The sequence below is a fragment of the Artemia franciscana genome, chromosome 3 (genome assembly GCF_032884065.1).
Source record: "Artemia franciscana chromosome 3, ASM3288406v1, whole genome shotgun sequence".
Taxonomy (NCBI): Eukaryota; Metazoa; Arthropoda; class Branchiopoda; order Anostraca; family Artemiidae; genus Artemia; species Artemia franciscana.
This window is the reverse complement of record NC_088865.1, coordinates 49,890,613-49,908,815: the sequence shown is the minus strand read 5'-3', so window position 1 is coordinate 49,908,815 and position 18,203 is coordinate 49,890,613. Positions and strand designations below refer to the sequence as shown.

The following is an 18,203-nucleotide window of genomic DNA, read 5'->3' as shown; positions in this document are numbered from 1 at the left end:
TATCCGAGTGTGAAGAGCTGTCTGAATTGCGGAAGGAATGTTTTGGACGAAAGTTTGGGAGTGAATGTTGGTTAACTGAGCGGATGGCTGAGAGGAACGCATGTGCTATTAAACAGTTGTGTAAGTTTCTTCGTTTAGGAATTGAACGTAGGGAATCATGTTTGAGTGGATACCCTGTTAGATGTATTGTTGATGTATAGCTGTATTCTGTTCTTTTGTTGTACTTTTTTATTTTTTTTATATATATTATCTAATGTTGTATTTTGTTCCTAAGTTTTGTTTGTAGACTGTATTCTGTGTTGCTATGGCCCGCAGGCTTTTTTGCAATAAACCTTATTTTATAATAAAAATCGCGCTTTTTTTTCTCGGCTCCGTTAGTCCCCCCAAACTACACCTATAGATAAAACAAAATACAGTCTTTACTAGAAGTCTAGTTTTACTCGCCGTTTAACAAGGATTAGCGACCCATAATTATGCATATATGTTTAATTGAAGCTATTTGATCGAGTTCAGCAGGCAGCGCTAATGAATTCCTCCTCCGTGGTGAGGCATCTTTAGTGTCAGGTACGACAATTTTTGGTATTCTTCGTTGTAGCTTCTGTGTGGAATAAGTTATTTCATAAGTATCTTTTGTTTCCAGGATTATGTTTACGTTGACATTGGCAGTCATGTAACACTAGCAGGCGTTGCAGTATTCTCTCCGATGTCTGAAAGAAGAAAGGATAAACCACTTATTAGAGTATTCAATCTGAATTCTAGTATCAATCTGGATTTAGTACCATGTGCATCACAACAACTGACCGAGGGGTTTTCCAAAGACAAATGGTAATTGGACGCAATCAAAATATAAACCTAAAGCATTTTCTTAAATTAACTTATTACTGTGATTTTTGCATGCACTTTTGTTTGATCGACGCATATAATTTTAATAAATTACAAAGTTTTGTATACTCTGAAATTTCTTTTGGTTAACTTACGTACTGATATGACGTATATGATATACCTATTTAACCTTAACCACAGGGTCTTATCCAAGATTTTTTTTTTGGGGGGGGGCGTGCAAAAGAAAATAAAAACGCTTCAAAACCTGTTGGTATTCATTTTTAACGTTTTTACGAGTCGAGCAAGCGTTTCAGGGAGAAAGGGGGGGATCAAACCCTCTATCCCCCCGCATAAGGCCTTGCTTAACAACAATTTACAGAAAATTCCATAATTATAAACCTTTAATGTTTATTTTATGTTACTTTTTTAACATTTCTAATGAACACTGCCACAAAATAAAGATTAATATGTAAAAAATAGCTTAAAAATTATAATTAAGCTTTTGGATATGCACGAGCCAATAGGATGAATACCCTGAAATAAAATAGGTAAATATAAAAAATAAAATAGGTAAATAAAACTTGGAATTATTGTTTCACTGCAGTACATTACAAAGTAAAGAGCAATCGTAAAGGGCAAGGAAAAAGAATTAGTATGGCTTGCACGCAAGGCATCGTACAACCCACCCCTAATGTATAGACTTAAAAGAGAATATAGATGCTTATACAAGGGCCAGAAGACCAAAAGTATCAATAACTTTTCTATCAAATTAACCCCCTTCCAGTAGACAACCATCAAACATAGAAACTATTTAGTTATGGTAAAAAAAAGAGAAATTAAAAAATGTGGAGATCTGCTCGCTAATGCCATCTTAAGGTTATTTCGGGTTATGACACTTCAGGGCTCCTCTGCAATAACTTCTGCTTCAGTTTATTTTGGTTAAACAGGTCACTCTGATGCCGTCTTAGCTCTCTTTCCGCTACTTAGGCTTGACTTGTTAGTGCCCCTATTCCATGTTATGTTTAAATGTACTTTGGGTGGTCCCTTTCTTCCAAAGCAGCGTTAGAGAGGCGTCGTAGGGGCCCTAAAATACTTCCGAAAGATGGTGCGCACTTAGTTAAAAAGAGATATAATTCCTCGATTATAAAATTTTCCTTCTTGAAATATCTGGTAGGTCAAAGAAGTAGTACTATTAGTAGCTCGGTCAAATAGTCGTTTGTACAATGAAACCGTTGACATTTTTATGTGGACATAGATTTCTCATTTGTTCAGGGGGATATTTACTTTCCCTCAATATAGTATACTAAATGAATATTAAAATTATTAAAAATTCTTTCAATCTTCTTTTGGGGTCAATTACCCTCCTTTCCCCCACCCATAGTGCCCATTCAGGTTTTGTTTTTCACCTGCTGAAATTAGTATTGAACTTCTACGGCAAGTTGCCTTTTGTAGCTTGGAAAAAATGGAATGACCGGAGATAACCTAGGAGTTAGTTGACTTCAAGTTCTTTAAACTCTTTAGATTAAAATCACAGAAACAAGTTTTTTCTCAACTGGAAGTAAAAAGTGACTAAAATACTTAAACCGGAAATAAATTATCCTGCTGGCTAGTCATGATAAGTGTTTTATTCACCGATTGCCAAATATTCAAAATTAAAATTTTATTTGCAAACACATGCGAATAAATGAGCCCTGTCATTTGTTAAGTTTTAGTAGAAATTAAAATGCTATCCAATTACTCTTGCTTTATAGTAAACAAATGGCGATGAGCTTCAGGGATGTGGCACTCCACCCTTCAAATTTAAGATAGATTATGTTAATTTGAACATTGCTCTTTACTTCTATTTGAAAACCACTCTTTCCCCGTCCTAAATATTACGCGCAGGGTTGTTCTAAATTTTAGGGAGGGGGTTATCACATCTTCAACTTTCTTCTCTTTATGCTAAAATTTGACTTATGAACAGGACAAACAAAAATTGTCATGTAAGTATTTTTTTTACATTGTAAATAGGATTTTCCTTCCTGCAGAGGGGAGGAGCTTGAGCTGTATGCCCAAATTAGAATCCCATTCCTTACTCTTTCATTCAACTATTTACCATAGTTGTTATTCGAGTACTACTACAACTAAAAACAACTCATTACAGTACCAAGCCCCCTGAGGCCAACACAGTTACGCGCACTCCTCCTCCATCCCATTTTATTCAAAGCCTCATTCTTTACACCCTCCTATGAAGTTCCAATTTACCTTAAATCTCCGCTTACAACCTCCTCCCACCCCATTCACAGACGACCTGCTTCTTGTTTGACCTTAGATGGTTGGTCGACAAGGGCGACATTTGGCAGTCTGTCTTCCTTCTTCCACAGAACATGCCCTAGCCATCTTAACCTTTCTATCATTATAGTCTTAGAAAGCAGGATTAAACCACATTTTTCGTACAGCCTACTGTTTAAAATACGGTCAGTCAGGCAGATACCCAAAACCATCAATAGACAATTTCTCTAATGAACATCAAAAAATCCCCTTCCGTCTTTCGGCTGCTTCAGAAATCGTTAAAAACTACTGTTTTCCTTTGAAAGTTACCTTTTTCAGAATAAGTAGGGTGCTGTTACTGCCTCGACGACCACGTAGTATGCCTCTTTCAAAAATATTTCTCGAAATGAAGGGAGGGTAGGATTGAATCCCCATTATTACTCTGAAGGAGATGTTGGAAAGTTTTAAGGTTTGGGTGTTTTGTGGGTTTTTGCTCTTTCGTGGGTTTCAGGACACTCCCGACGAAAAATGAAAATTACCTCCACCCTCTAATTTTATATACGTAAATTTGCAGCTCTGCAAAAGGAATTGCATTACTGAATATGTAGTCTGCCTCTTCTGAAACTGGGAGTCATTATAATTAGCTTTTCAATAGTTCTAAGCCAATGAGCTTTCCTTGACTTTGCTTGGACCTTATTCGAGTCAAACTATTTTACAAGGTCACAAAATGTTACAGATTAAAACTACTCTGATATGATCTCTGTGGCTAATTAAAAAGACAACTAAAACTGTAAATTTTCACTCAAATAAGGCCTCTTTCGATATTGTTCGACTACTAATTTGATAATATCACTATTTTGAAAAAATAAAAGACAAGTACTTCATGTGACTATAGGTGACTTCCCAGGAAAAACAGAAAAAAATGCCTGTTTTATATAATGCGGTTTGAAACCGCTTTCCAACCATGTTGAGTCTTGTGGTACAATTTTCATGAGGATCGCCTCGTTTTTTCAGTATTGCCAATATTTTCTGAATTATTATTTTCTTATGCCAATGACGGTTGATTGGAAATTCTAATTCCACACGCTCGAAAAAGTAGATTTTTTTATCTTTACATTGTCATGAAAAATTTATTTTTTTAGATTTTGCTTCGGTTGATAAAAATTGCTCTGTATCTACCTTAATGAGAGAAACTATGCACTTTTTGGAACTTTTTTGGCTTTTAAGAGTTTTTTAACTGATTATTTTCTAAAACAAACTGCCCGTAAGGTGGGAAAACATATCATACGAAAAAAAAGGAAAAAATTACCGACGAGGGAAATTACTGAGGATTTTTCTAAGCCTCATCTAAAGGAGTTAGTTCATTGGAAGATCATATAATTATGCACATTAGCATCCAATTGCGCATCAGTTACTAACGCGGAGAGTCAGTGAATCTTTCTGTGTGTTGAGGAAGAGCCTGAAACCTCAGAGAGTGTATTTGTAGGCCCAAATCTTCTAACTTTCGGTGAGCTTCCCCTAGAAAAAAAATTTGCTTGAAGAACCTCCTTCGAAAACTTGAAAATGGTAGTCTTATAAGATTTTCAAAGATGATCAAGGTGTTGTGGTGTAAATATTAAACTTGAACGTAATAAATGGGAATTAAGGGATGAGGGATAGTAGTCCTCATCACATTTAATTGCGTCGTGGATAAAGCAGTTCGTAGTAATAAATTTTAATTAAAGAGTGACCCTTGTCAATAAGAGCAAAACCTTAAAAAAATAAAGTTTGGGTTACCCTATGTACATCAACAGAGCCATATATATATATATGCTAATTCCATATGTATGAGAATCCTACAGCTTCTATCTAAAAAGAATACGAAATTTCTTATTTTCTTTGTGGGTAGCCACGGATGTTTATTTTTCCCAGATATGGTTATATCAAACTGTGAGTCATAGAGCAATAATTTAAAATTATGGCACCATATAAACGATAAAAAAAGATCTTACCAAAGCATTGTTCAGATTTCTGGCATTTTTGCCTGCAAAACAGCAATTTTCGCTGGCACAATGCCAATATTACCAAGCAATAATTCTGAGGACTATTAAAAGGCCAGTTATGGTATCAGAGGTCAGATTGTCAGGAAATTCAGCATTGACAATGGCTGTTTTAGATTTTACAACTCTAAAACATTATAATCAGGCAAGACCAAGTTTAGGAGAGGTTTATTTTAAATTTAATTTACTGGCTATGATTCTACGTTGTTGGATTCAGCATAAGGCGAATTGTCTTCCAATACAGAACGGGCAAAAATGATAGTTGGTCTTGATAGCCGGAATGTTTGTCCCCTTTGTAAAGATGAGAATGAAGACTTGGATCATTTTCTCCGGAAATGCCCCGTGCTCTTTGATTTGTGGAAAAATTATTTGCATGGGATTAATTTGATGCTTCCTGGTATTCTGCAAAATAGTAACCAAACCACAATATTTCGAGTGGGAGTGTATATAGATAAATCCTTAGTAAGAAGAAAAATGTTATGTGATTAATTTCTTTTGTTGTTAGATTAGGTATTTTCGTGTTGTAATCTGCTTCTGCGCGTGTCTGTAATTAGTAATGCTGTTTAATTTCCTTGCTTGTTTGTTATTTATTTATAGTTTAAAATACGGTCTGTTTTACAGCCTACTGTTTAAAATACGGTCAGTCAGGCAGATACCCAAAACCATCAATAGACAATTTCTCTAATGAACATCAAACAAATCCCCTTCCGTCTTTTGGAGTGTACATGCTTCAGAAATCGTTAAAAACTAATGTTTTCCTTTGAAAGTTACCGCTTTCAGAATAAGTAGGGTTCTGTTACTGCCTCGGCAACCACACAGTATGCTTGTTTCAAAAATATTTCTCGAAATGAAGAGAGGGTAGGATTGAATCCCCATTATTACTCTGAAGGAGATTTCCGGAAAGTTTGAAGGTTTGGGTGCTAAATGCTCTTTCGTGGGTTTCGGGATACTCCCGACGAAAAAATAAAAATTACCTCCCCCCCCCCAATTTTATATACGTAACTTTGCAGTTCTGCATAAAGAATTGTATTACTGAATATGCAGTCTGTCTCATCTGGAACTGGGAGTCCTTATAATTAGCTTTTCGGTAGTTCTAAGCCAATGAACTTTCTTCGACTTTGTTTAGACCTTATTACTTTTACCTTATTCGAATCAAACTATTTTACAAGGTCACAAAATGTTACAGATTAAAACTACTGTGATATGGTCTCTTCGGCTAATTAAAAAGACAATTAAACTGTAAATTTTCACTCAAATAAGGCCTCTTTCGATATTGTTCGACTACTAATTTGAAAATATCACTATTTTGAAAAAATAAAAGACAAACGGAAAAATTGCATATTTTTATATAATGCGGTTTGAAACTGCTTTCCGGCCATGTTGAGTCTTGTGGTACAATTTTCATGAGGATTGCCTCGTTTTTTCAGGATTGCCAGTATTTTATAAAGTATAGATTTTCTTATGCCAATAATGTAAATTCTGATTCTACACGCTCGAAAAATTAGATTTTTTCTCATCTATACATTGCCATGAAAAATCCATTTTTTGGATTGTGTTTCTGTTGGTAAGGATTGCACTGTATCTACCTTAATGAGAGAAAGTATGCTCTTTTTGGAACTTTTTTTGCTTTTAAGGGTCCATTATTTCATAGTTTTCTAAATGGCAATTCCCTTTGAACAAACTGCCCATAAGGTGGGAAAACATATACGGAAAAAAAATTATCGATGAGGGAAATTACTGAGGATTTTTTTAAGCCTCATCTAAAGGAGTTAGTTCATTGGAAGATCATACAATTATGCCCATTAGCATCCAATTGCACATCAGTTACTAAGGCGGAGAGTCAGTGAATCTTTCTGTGTGTGGAGGAAGAGCCTGAAGCCTCAGAAAGTGTATTTGCAGGCCCAACTCTTCTAACTTTCCGTGAGCTTCCCCTAGAAAATAAAATTTGCTTAAAGAATCTCCTTCAAAAACTTGAAAATGGTAATCGTATAAAAGTTTCAAAGATGATCGAGGTGTTGTGGTGTATTTATTAAACCCGAACTTAAGAAATGGTGATTAAGGGGTGAGGGAATAGTAATCCTCGTCACATTTAAATGCGTCGTGGATAAAGCAGTTCATAATAATAAATTTTGATTAAAGAGTGGCCCTTGTCAATAAGAGCAAAACTATAAAAAAATAAACAACAAAGTTTGGGTTACCCTATTTGCATCAACAAAGCCATATATATATGCTAATTCCATATGTGTGAGAATCCTACAGCTGCTATCTGAAGAGAATACAAAATTTCTTATTTTCTTTGTGGGTAGCCACAGATGTTTATTTTTCCAGAGGTGGTTATGTCGAACTGTGAGTCATAGAGCAATAATTTAAAATTATGGTACCTTATAAACAATAAAAAAAAAAGATCTTACCAAAGCATTGTTCAGATTTCTGGCATTTTTTGCCTTCAAAACAGCAACTTTCGCTGGCACAACGCCAATATTACCAAGCAATAGTTCTGAGGATTATTAAAAGGCCAGTTATGGTATCAAAGGTCAGATTGTCAGGAAATTCAGCATTGGCAAGGGCTGGTTTTAGATTCTACAACTCTACAACATTATAATCAGGCAAAACCAAATTTTGGAGAGGAGGTTTATTTTAAATTTAATTTACTGGCTATGATTTTACGTCGTTGGATTCAGCTTAAGACGAATTGTCTTCCAATCCAGAGCAGGCAAAAAATATTCGACAAAAAAAATGATGGTTGGTCCTGAAAGGCGAAATGTTTGTCCCCTTTGTAAAGATGAGAATGAAGACTTGGATCATTTTCTCCGGAAATGGCCGGTTCTCTTTGATTTGTGGAAAAATTATCTGCATGGGATTAATTTGATGCTTCCTGGTATTCTGCAAAATAGTAACCAAATCACACGTATATAGATAAATCCTTAGTAATAAGAAAAATTTTATGTGATTAATTTCTTTTGTTGTTAGATTAGGTATTTTCGCGTTGTAATCTGCTTCTGCGCGTGTCTGTAATTAGTAATGGTGTTTAATTTCCTTGCTTGTTTGTTATTTATTTATAGTTTTGTGTGTATATGGCCCATGGGCTTTTGAAATACACTTATCTATCTATCTACCTATCTATTGGCACGAAATATAGCCCTCTTCTCTAAACTTACATGCAGATGCATTCTATAGAACAAGTGCCATTATTATTTAAAATTATGAAACAGTGCAATGATTATTTATCGCTAACATTTTAAAACAAAGAATTGTAGATTATAGAATAGTTGTGTACCAACTGTTAGAGCAAAAACCTGTAGATTCTTTTTAATAGGAAGAGGAAGGTAATTAAAGTCGCGAAAAAGCCTTTTTTATGCTTTTTTGAAACTTTCCTTTAAAGGTTTTTCATCTTAATTTGATTAATAATCAGATGAATATGTATTGACTTAAATGTGAACCTGATCTTCCTTCTTTTGGAAGAATGTCTATATAAATGAATACAGGATGCAGCATGCAGTATAGATGCTAAGGAAATAAAAGCTCCCCTCTTCTTGCGTAAACAATATTTTATTTAGGAAAATTTTAATTTATTTTGAAAAACAAATAGACTAAATGAGAATTTTATCTAAAATCATCGTTAATTCAAAAGTTAAACTTCAATACAAAGAGTGGGATCTTGGGGGGGGGGCCTTATTTGGAAGCAAAAATAAATCTAACTTTTTTTATGAAAGTAAAGAGCGACATTAAAGCTTAAAATGAACAGGAATAATCAAGAAGGCTAAACTGCCCCCAGCCCCCTACTCCTTACGCTAAAGTTTGGCATATTTTCACGATATTTCAGATTTACCCAATACAAGGTAGACACTGAAATTATCGGCTATGTTCCTGCAAAGCCAGAGAAAATTATGTCTCAGAGAAAACGGCAGAACTATCTAAGGCCAGGCGACAGGCATCGAACACATCAACCACAATAAAGAAAAGTTGATACGTAAACAGGTCAAAACCAGCCTAAGTCAGGGTGACCAATAATTCCGGGATGAGGTTGCTTTACAGATGGAAAAAGGAGCTAGAAATGATGACACGTGAAGGTTATATAGAACCGTCAAAGAAATACTCAAAAAATTCACGTATCGCTGGTCCGAAGGTTAAGGAAATGTGATCCCTGACACACAAAGTAAACTAGGTCACTGGAAGAACCACTTCAAAGACCTGCTTAATCCAAACGCATATGGGCAAGGTGCACCGCTGATCCAACAGCTGAAAAACCACCGTATGAAATTGATACGGCACCAGCTTCAGTGATACTTGATGCTATCAAACGGCTAAAAAAAATAAGTCACCTTGCAAAGAAAGTCCTCAGGTCTACATGGCCTCGTCGAAGGCTATAGCTGAGTAACTAGATTTCCTCTTTAGTCTGATATGGGAGAAAAAAATCTTTCTGTCTGATTGGAAGGTGGCAGTAATAATCCTACTACTTAAAAAGGGTGATAGCCACAGCTACCAAGGGATATTACTTATGGATATGGCTATCAAAGTATTTGCAATGACTTGGTCAAAAGGTTAGATGGAGCAAAAGATGAGCAAAAACGTGAAGATCTGTGCGCGTTTCAAATAGAGAGAAGGGGCACCGACTAGATCTTCACTCTTCGTCTCACTCTCCAAAAGTACGAATACTACAACCTCCCATAATTAAGGTGTTTCTGGATTTTTAGGCTTCTTTCGACTCTGTAACTAACCAAAAACCTTTAGCGAACTGTGGTAGGAGGTGGTATGCTGGTTGAATTTATAGAGGTTTAAGGTCTGCTGTGAGCATTTTGAATCGGCAGTAAGAGACCATGGTGAAGAAACTGAGGCCCTCAATGTGGAAAGCGGTGTAAAACAAGGATGCATATTGTCCCCTGTTTTGTTTAATTACTGTATAGACCAGATTCAAGAAAGGTACTTTCGAATTTTGCGGTGTTGTTGTATGTTTGGGCGTTAATACTTTTGATCTGGAATACGCCAGTGACATCACATCTGCCCAAGCAATTCGGAATGAAATAGCAAATTTCTCTCAGCTACTGGGTATGAAAATTTGCACGACTAAAACTAAATTCGTAGGCCTAAACCTACAATTAAATATATAAGCTTGTGCTTTGCGAACAGGAGTTGAAAAATCAATAGCTTCACTTATCTTGGCTCCCTAATAGAACCTGGTGGAGGCTGTGACCTTGGCGTGCAGAACAGAATCAACAAAGTTCAACCCATCTTTTCACAGCTCCGCCGCCAACTGTGAACCGGCAGGAGATCCACATGAAGACAAAAAATGTTATCTACGAAGCGGCTTGTTCCTCATAAAATAGAAGTCTTTAACCACCATTTTCTACGCAAAAACTTGTGGATTCAATATTCAGACAGGATCTCAAATGCACATATTCACCTCCGCTGTTCTGCCATCGAGACCACCGCCAAAATTGTCAAACAGAGAAGACTGTGTTTGCTTGGCTATTTCTTAAGACCCAACAACCACACCACCAACCAAGTGCTTCTAGCTGCATCCTTTGCAAGAATGGCACAGGTGATCTAGCAGTCAATTGAAGAATCAGTGGACGACTGTCAATTACAACCTCTACTCCTTTGGTGGATTTTGAAAGTTTGGCAGGAGAGTAGTTGACTTTGGTTTTATGAAGAGCTGGCGAAGGATCATGACAAATGGGATAGACATACAGTGTCCTCTAGATGTGGCTGTGGCGTCCACATCTGGTCCCACAGCAAGTACAAGTACAATTAAAATACTTCAAGAACGGATCCTACAGTAGAGAACCAATGAAGATAGGATACAAAATGTTTTACATTATTCTTGAAAATGCATGGGAGGGGGCCAATCAATATTTGTCAGCTTTAAACACTAAAGTTTTCAGTTCCAATACTTTAAAGACAATCGTTAGATTACAAATACAAAGTAGGGAGTCTTAGATAAAAAAAAAAAAAAGAAAGAAATGGGATTGATTTTTATTTTATTTTCAGGAGTACGAAAAGAAAACAATAACCGGTTAAGAAAAAAAAAGACAATCGGTAAGCAAAGTACATGCAATTGTTCTAGCACCCCCTCATATATACGATAGTTTCTGTTTGTTTTAATTTTTGATGCATACTTTTTCACTTTTAATTGAAAAAAGCTAGTTACTTATATTTAATTTCCTCAAATGACATATTCTTCGTTTCTTTTCTTTTTGTATATATTTTTGAATAACAAAATGAGCCCTTGAAACGCTTAGTAAACAATTAATTATTTGAAGTTATTAGAATATCATGTGATCTGCAAATGCTTGAAGAGAACTGACAAGTACGTCAACAGGGGGAGGGGAGGATAATAATATGCTCGAAAGACCAAAAATATACAAGACGTGTAAGCTTTGTATTATTTATAAAAAAACTAAAATAAATGGCTTTTTTCTTGAAAATATATTTTTTCAAACCTCTATCCTTAAAATTATTTATGCCAAAAAAATTCTAACCTTCGCCAATCTGGATAAATATCAACAGACATTATTCAGAGCATGAGAATTTTTGGGTATATATAAGTTACTTGACATAGCTCCTAGTTTTGTAGAATAAAATACAACTCTGTTCAAGTTGCCCATGCGGTCTAAGTGGTGTCAACCCTACATTGATCAAACAGTTCGTGGTAACGAACCGTAGTAAGGAGCGACCCGGCTCAATAGTAACCGAAACTCTAAAAAATGGAATTTTGGTACCAATAGCTACATAAAAAGAATTTGCTGATTTTAAATATATAAGTTTCATCAAGTTTAGTCTTACCCATCAAAAGTTACGAGCCTGAGAAAATTTGCGCTATTTTAGAAAATAGGGGGAAACACCCCCTAAAAGTAATAGAATCTTAACGAAAATCACACCATTAGATTCAGCGTATCAGAGAACCCTACTGTAGAAGTTTCAAGCTCCTATCTGCAAAGATGTGGAATTTTGTATTTTTTGCCAGAAGGCAGATCATGCATGCGTGTTTATTTGTTTTTTTTTTTTTTCCAGGGGTGATCGTATCGACCCACTTGTCCTAGAATAATGCGAGAGGGCTCATTTTAACGGAAATGAAAAGTTCTAGTGCCCTTTTTAAGTGACCAAAAAAATTGGAGGGCACCTAGGCCCCTACCACGCTAATTATTTTCCCAAAGTCAACGGATCAAAATTCTGAGATAGCCATTTTATTCAGTGTAGTCGAAAAACCTTAAAACTATGTCTTTGGGGACGACTTACTCCCCCACAGTCCCCGTGGGAGGGGTTACAAGTTGAAAACTTTGACCAGTGCTTACATATAGTAATGGTTATTGGGAAGTGTACAGGCGTTTTCAGGAGGATTTTTTGGTTGGAGGCAGGGGTTGAGAAGTGGGGGATATGGTGGGGGAACTTTCCATCGAGGAATTTGTCATGGGGGAAGAAAATTTCCATGAAGGGAGCGCGGGATTTACTAGCATTACTTAAAAAAAAACAATGAAAAAATAAATATGAAAAAGTTGAAGTAAGCAGCAGCATTAAAACTTAAAACGAAGAGAAATTATTACCCATATGAGGGGCTCACCTCCTCCTAATACCCCGCTCTTTACGCTAAAATATTTTTAGTAATTTCAACTATTTATTCTGCGGCTTTTGTGATTCAGGGGTCATTCTTAATGAATTGGGACAAAATTAAGCTTTAGTGTAAAGAGCGAGGTACTGACGAGGGGGCGAACCCCCTCATATATGTAATAAAAACATGAGAATATAGAAGTTCTTTACGTAAGCTAATTTATAAGTTACATATATCTTTTACTTAACAAAAAGATTCGTAAAAAATTAAAAGTTCTAGTTGTCTTTTTAATTAACCGGAAATCGGAGGGCAACTAGGCTTCCTCCCCCGCTCTTTCTTTCTCAAAATCATTCGATCAAAATTATGAGAAAGCCATTTAGCCAAAAAAAATAAATATACAAATTTCGTTGTAATTATTCCTCTGCGGAGAGCCAAAATCAAAACATGCATTGATTCAAAAACGTTCAGAAATTAAATAAAAAAAAAAACAAGTTTTTTAAATGAAAGTAAGGAGCGACATTAAAACTTAAAACGAACAGAAATTACTCCGTATATGAAAGGGGCTTTTCCTTCTCAACGCCCCGCTCTTTACGCCAAAGTTTTTTACTGTTTTAAAATTTAGAGTTAAGAGAAAGAGTCAAACTTTAGCGTAAAGAGCGGGGCGTTGAGAAGGAAAAGCCCCTTTCATATACGGAGTAATTTCTGTTCGTTTTAAGTTTTAATGTCGCTCCTTGCTTTCATTTAAAAAACTTGCTTTTTTTATTTAATCGAAAAAGGGGTTCGAGGAGGTGTATCTAATCGAACTTGAACCACACGATAGGCTCACTTAAAAAATAAATGCAATCGGTTAGAAATTTAACCTTGAAACTTTAAAAAAGCAGTAGTTCATCAATCTACGCATGGATCTAAGAATTCGACAGATAGTCAGGGGCAAAATTTTCTATGGGGTAGGGAGAGGGGCAATAATCCTCCCAGATCTTAGTTTTACTACCCCTCCCGACCCCAGTCCTCCCCTACTCCTAGCTGAAATTTAGTTTCTTGAAAAGCCTATGCATTACAAAAATCGAGCATCCACAGAAGTAAGTCAGTTTTCTTTAGTACATTTTTACATTTATGGTACTACATAGTTCATTTTTCAGTTTTCACTTGATTTACTTGATCCGGAAAAGCTGCTCCGACTTCACCCGCCTCCAAGACTTTGACGAAAGTACGCCACTGTTGATAGTTGATTTGGATGAAAGCTTAAATAAAGACCACAATGCATAAGTGTATTTTTAAAGATTTTATCTAATAAATGGTAAATGAGAAAACTTTAATGAAGAAAAGTGATAGCCAATCTTTGTAAGCCTATTTTTATTCAGTTGAAAATGGGTCTTGTACTAAGAATCTGTGCACACCAAACTTCCCCTGCCATCTTCACCAACTTCAAAAGCTGCTCCAACTTCACCCGCCTCCAAGACTTTGACGAAATTACGCCACTGTTGATAGTTGATTTGGATGAAAGCTTAAATAAAGACCACAATGCATAAGTGTATTTTTAAAGATTTTATCTAATAATGGTAGATGAGAAAACTTTAATGAAGAAAAGTATTAGCTAATCTTTGTAAGCCTGTTTTTAGTAAGTTGAAAATGGGTCTTGCACTAAGAATCTGTGCACACCAAACTTCACCAACTTCAAAAACTGCTCCAACTTCTCCCGCCTCCAAGACTTTGACGAAAGTACGCCACTGTTGATAGTTGATTTGGATGAAAGCTTAAATAAAGACCACAATGCATAAGTGTATTTTTAAAGATTTTATCTAATAAATGGTAAATGAGAAAACCTTAATGAAGAAAAGTGATAGCCAATCTTTGTAAGCCTATTTTTATTCAGTTGAAAATGGGTCTTGTACTAAGAATCTGTGCACACCAAACTTCCCCTGCCATCTTCACCAACTTCAAAAGCTGCTCCAACTTCACCCGCCTCCAAGACTTTGACGAAATTACGCCACTGTTGATAGTTGATTTGGATGAAAGCTTAAATAAAGACCACAATGCATAAGTGTATTTTTAAAGATTTTATCTAATAATGGTAGATGAGAAAACTTTAATGAAGAAAAGTATTAGCTAATCTTTGTAAGCCTGTTTTTAGTAAGTTGAAAATGGGTCTTGCACTAAGAATCTGTGCACACCAAACTTCACCAACTTCAAAAGCTGCTCCAACTTCTCCCGCCTCCAAGACTTTGACGAAAGTACGCCACTGTTGATAGTTGATTTGGATGAAAGCTTAGATAAAGACCACAATGCATAAATGTATTTTTAAAGATTTTACCTAAGGCTGATGGAGTAGTAAGTTGAAAAAGTCTTACACTAAGAATCTGCGCACACCAAATATAAAGCTGTACATGAGGTATCTTATTCTGTACAATAGCTCTAAAAATTAAGTCAAATAATGATGTTTGTTTATCAGGTATGGTGCCCTTTATTGCTGAATATAATGATAATACCTATACACAATGGAAGATTGGGGTGTTTTCTTTTTGAATCACAAAAAAAGGTCATACCGAATCATACGGAAAAGATTTGAGATAATTATTACGAAAACGGGCTTGTTAAGGCATCACATCATTGCCTTGGGAAAAGTTTTCCCGTTCTAACAGGCTGAATTTGATGGTGTAGTTTTAATTAAATTCGCATTTCTTTTGTCAGATCGTGTCCCTTTTTCTTCGTGTCCCATTTACTATTACTTCAACCTCTTAATAAGTAACTTCAAGCTCTCTAGATTTTATACTCAATTCTGAATTTTTATTTTGTCGTTGAATAATATCCGCAAAAACCTAATTGGTAAAACTGATTGCAAGTAGGAAATTTTTAAAACTTGTTTTACACCCGAAGTCAGTTTTAAAGTTATACGTGTCAAATAATAAGAAAAAGTAAATAAATTTACATTATTTTTAAAGCTAATGTACTCATAATATAGGCAAAATGGAAAAAAAAACTAAAACACAGTAGGTCATGAAAATAATAAAATGCTTGCTATTTTTTTTTTTTTTTTACAAAGAATCTGACTTCAAAAATCGAACACTGAGTTCCAAATATGTTTAGCTAACTTAAGTCTAGAAGAAGAAAAAATGAAAAATAAGATGCCCCATGGTTTTCAAATTTATGTAGAAAAATTTTTGGAGGAAAAGAAAGCGAATAAAGTGATAATGTAAGTATTGTTTTTGTCGACTATATTTATCTTTTTAATTTGTTCAATATTTTTAGATCTATCTGTTTAAAATTTCCAGCCCCTTCCCAGGAGATTATATACTTCACTCGTTGTTCAGTCACGCTATATCAACTGATCGGAAATCTATAATTATCACGTGGATGCGTCACGTGAGTCAACATTTTATCTGTTTTTTTTTAACAAATTGAAATTATGTTATCAATCTGGTTCGTCAGTCAAAAAAAACTTAATATTTTCAAAAATAAAGGATGGTTTGATTTAGTTCTCTTAATTTTTGAGAACGTGTACCTTAGCAGGACCACACAAGGAATAATTTGAGTTTCTCCCAAAAATGTGCAATAGGATATTTAATTATTTGGCTCAAGATCAAGGAGGATAAAACCTAAATAGGGAAGGTTGCAAAAACACGCTACAAAATAAAACGAAGCAACTATTTACAGATAAGAATTGAAATAGAATAAGAAATAGGAATAGGATAGAAATAGGATAAGAATGGATAAGAATAGGTTGGAAAATAAGTGGAGTATCTTAGATAAATAAGATCTCAATCGTTAATAACTTCCTGGAAATATTGGAAGTGGTTATGGATAGAGGGAAGATTTTCAGATTTGAATTCAAATCTACGATATTTCCTTTGATTCGTTAATTTTAAAGTTTCTTTTCCGCCGTCCAATCAGAATCTATTAGCTAACAATTTTTCCAAAAATCGTGTTTCCACTATGCTAATAGGAACTGTTAACTAACATTATAAGGAATTTCTCTAAAAAATTGAATCATTGATGGAGAATTTTAAGCGTATTATTCAAAAATCAGATAATCCAACTAAGTAGGAAGGCTAGTTTTAGTTTTCATAATTTCAATGGAAATTTTAAGACCACTAACATTTCTTGACAAAATTTTTGGAAAACTTGAAGAAACATTTTTCCCCAAAAAATGAAGACTAAAAAAATTCTTTTATTTTCGCCAGATCAAGCTGTTCACCAATTTTTTCTTTTTTTGCTGCTTTAAGGACCTCTTTGACCAATAAGCGCTCCCAAAAATTTTAAGTCTTATTTCCAAGTTTGTGTTTTGAATATCCTGCTCAAATCTTACATTTCTATGAATTATTATCAAAAAATATTTGTTAGCCAACAGTTCTGTTCTATCACCCTAACAAAAACTGTTAGCTAACAATTGGACAGCAAAAAGAAGCCTTAAATCTTGCATTTTTACAACGTTACTAAAGCTAGTTGGTAAGCAAACTAAAAATCTATAATATTCGAAGTGATAAATTTAAATTGAAGAAAAATTCTAAATTCACGAAAAAGAAGGGACTAACTGCGGAAGAGCTGGTGAATTAAAAAGAGAACTTAAAACATTGGAGTGGATGTTTTAACGCCACCGCGGCTTTCCACCACCGTATGTTTTCCGCCACCCAGGAAATCTTGCATCATCAAGAGGATTAGTTGGGTCAGAATACATAAGTTTTAAGTTAGTTTATGCCTATCTCTATGTCTATGTTTATGTCCATGTTTTTGTCTATATCTGTGTCTATGTCTATGTCTGTTCTTATGTCTATGTCTATATCTATGTCTTTCCTGACCTACCTGAATTAAAAGGTGGCAAAAAACATACGGTGGCGGAAAACATACGGTGGCGGAAAACCGCGGTGGCGTTAAAACACTGCTACGAAAACATTACGATGATACAGGACAGATAGCTGTAACACCAGAATTACCCTAATGGACAGAGCCTATTTTGGTATCAAAAAGTACAGTAGATATCTCGACTAAAAATGGTAAAATTCTTGCATTACGTCTGCTGCGTAATGAATCTTTGGTGTTCGTGCAGATTGCCACTCACACTGTCTCTTGATTTGCCTGTCGGAGTTTTTTCGCCAGTAGGAAAGTTTGCCAATATTTTTTGGATTGAGGACATAAATTAGGGTATATTTATGTGCTAATTTGTCTTAATAGAAAGGAATATATAAATGAAACTGGGATTCCTGTGTGTCATTTTTAATAGAAGTTTGTTGGTCTTGTTAATAACATGAATTTGTTGTGATCAAGCGAGCCATGGCTGGGGGGGGGGGAATTAAAATAAAAGCTCTTAAGGATTTATGCATGTGTGCAGGGAATAAGGGTGGAGTATTAAAAACAAATTTAATTAAGAGCCAATTCAGGGTATTTTGAAAAAAAAATCCTAGAAATATTATAGCTTATAATATTATAAGCTATATATTATAATATAATATTATAATTTAATAGAAATATTAAATATTTATACAAAAAAAAGTTTTTTGTGCAAAAAAACTCAAATTTGATGTCAAATTTGATTAAGTCTAGATGGAATGTAA

General features: G+C 35.0%; 1 protein-coding gene across 2 annotated transcripts in view; it reads left to right on the top strand.

The window, feature by feature from the left end:
• The window catches only part of LOC136025371 (uncharacterized), a 28,528-nt gene extending 27,580 nt beyond the window's left edge, over positions 1-948 (top strand). For both annotated transcript variants that reach the window (XM_065701336.1, XM_065701335.1), the window contains exon 5: positions 641-948. In XM_065701336.1, the coding sequence (XP_065557408.1) occupies positions 641-829 (189 nt within the window). In that variant the 3' untranslated portion in view covers positions 830-948. The remainder of the gene's footprint in view (positions 1-640) is intronic.
• Positions 949-18,203: the final 17,255 nt, after the last annotated feature.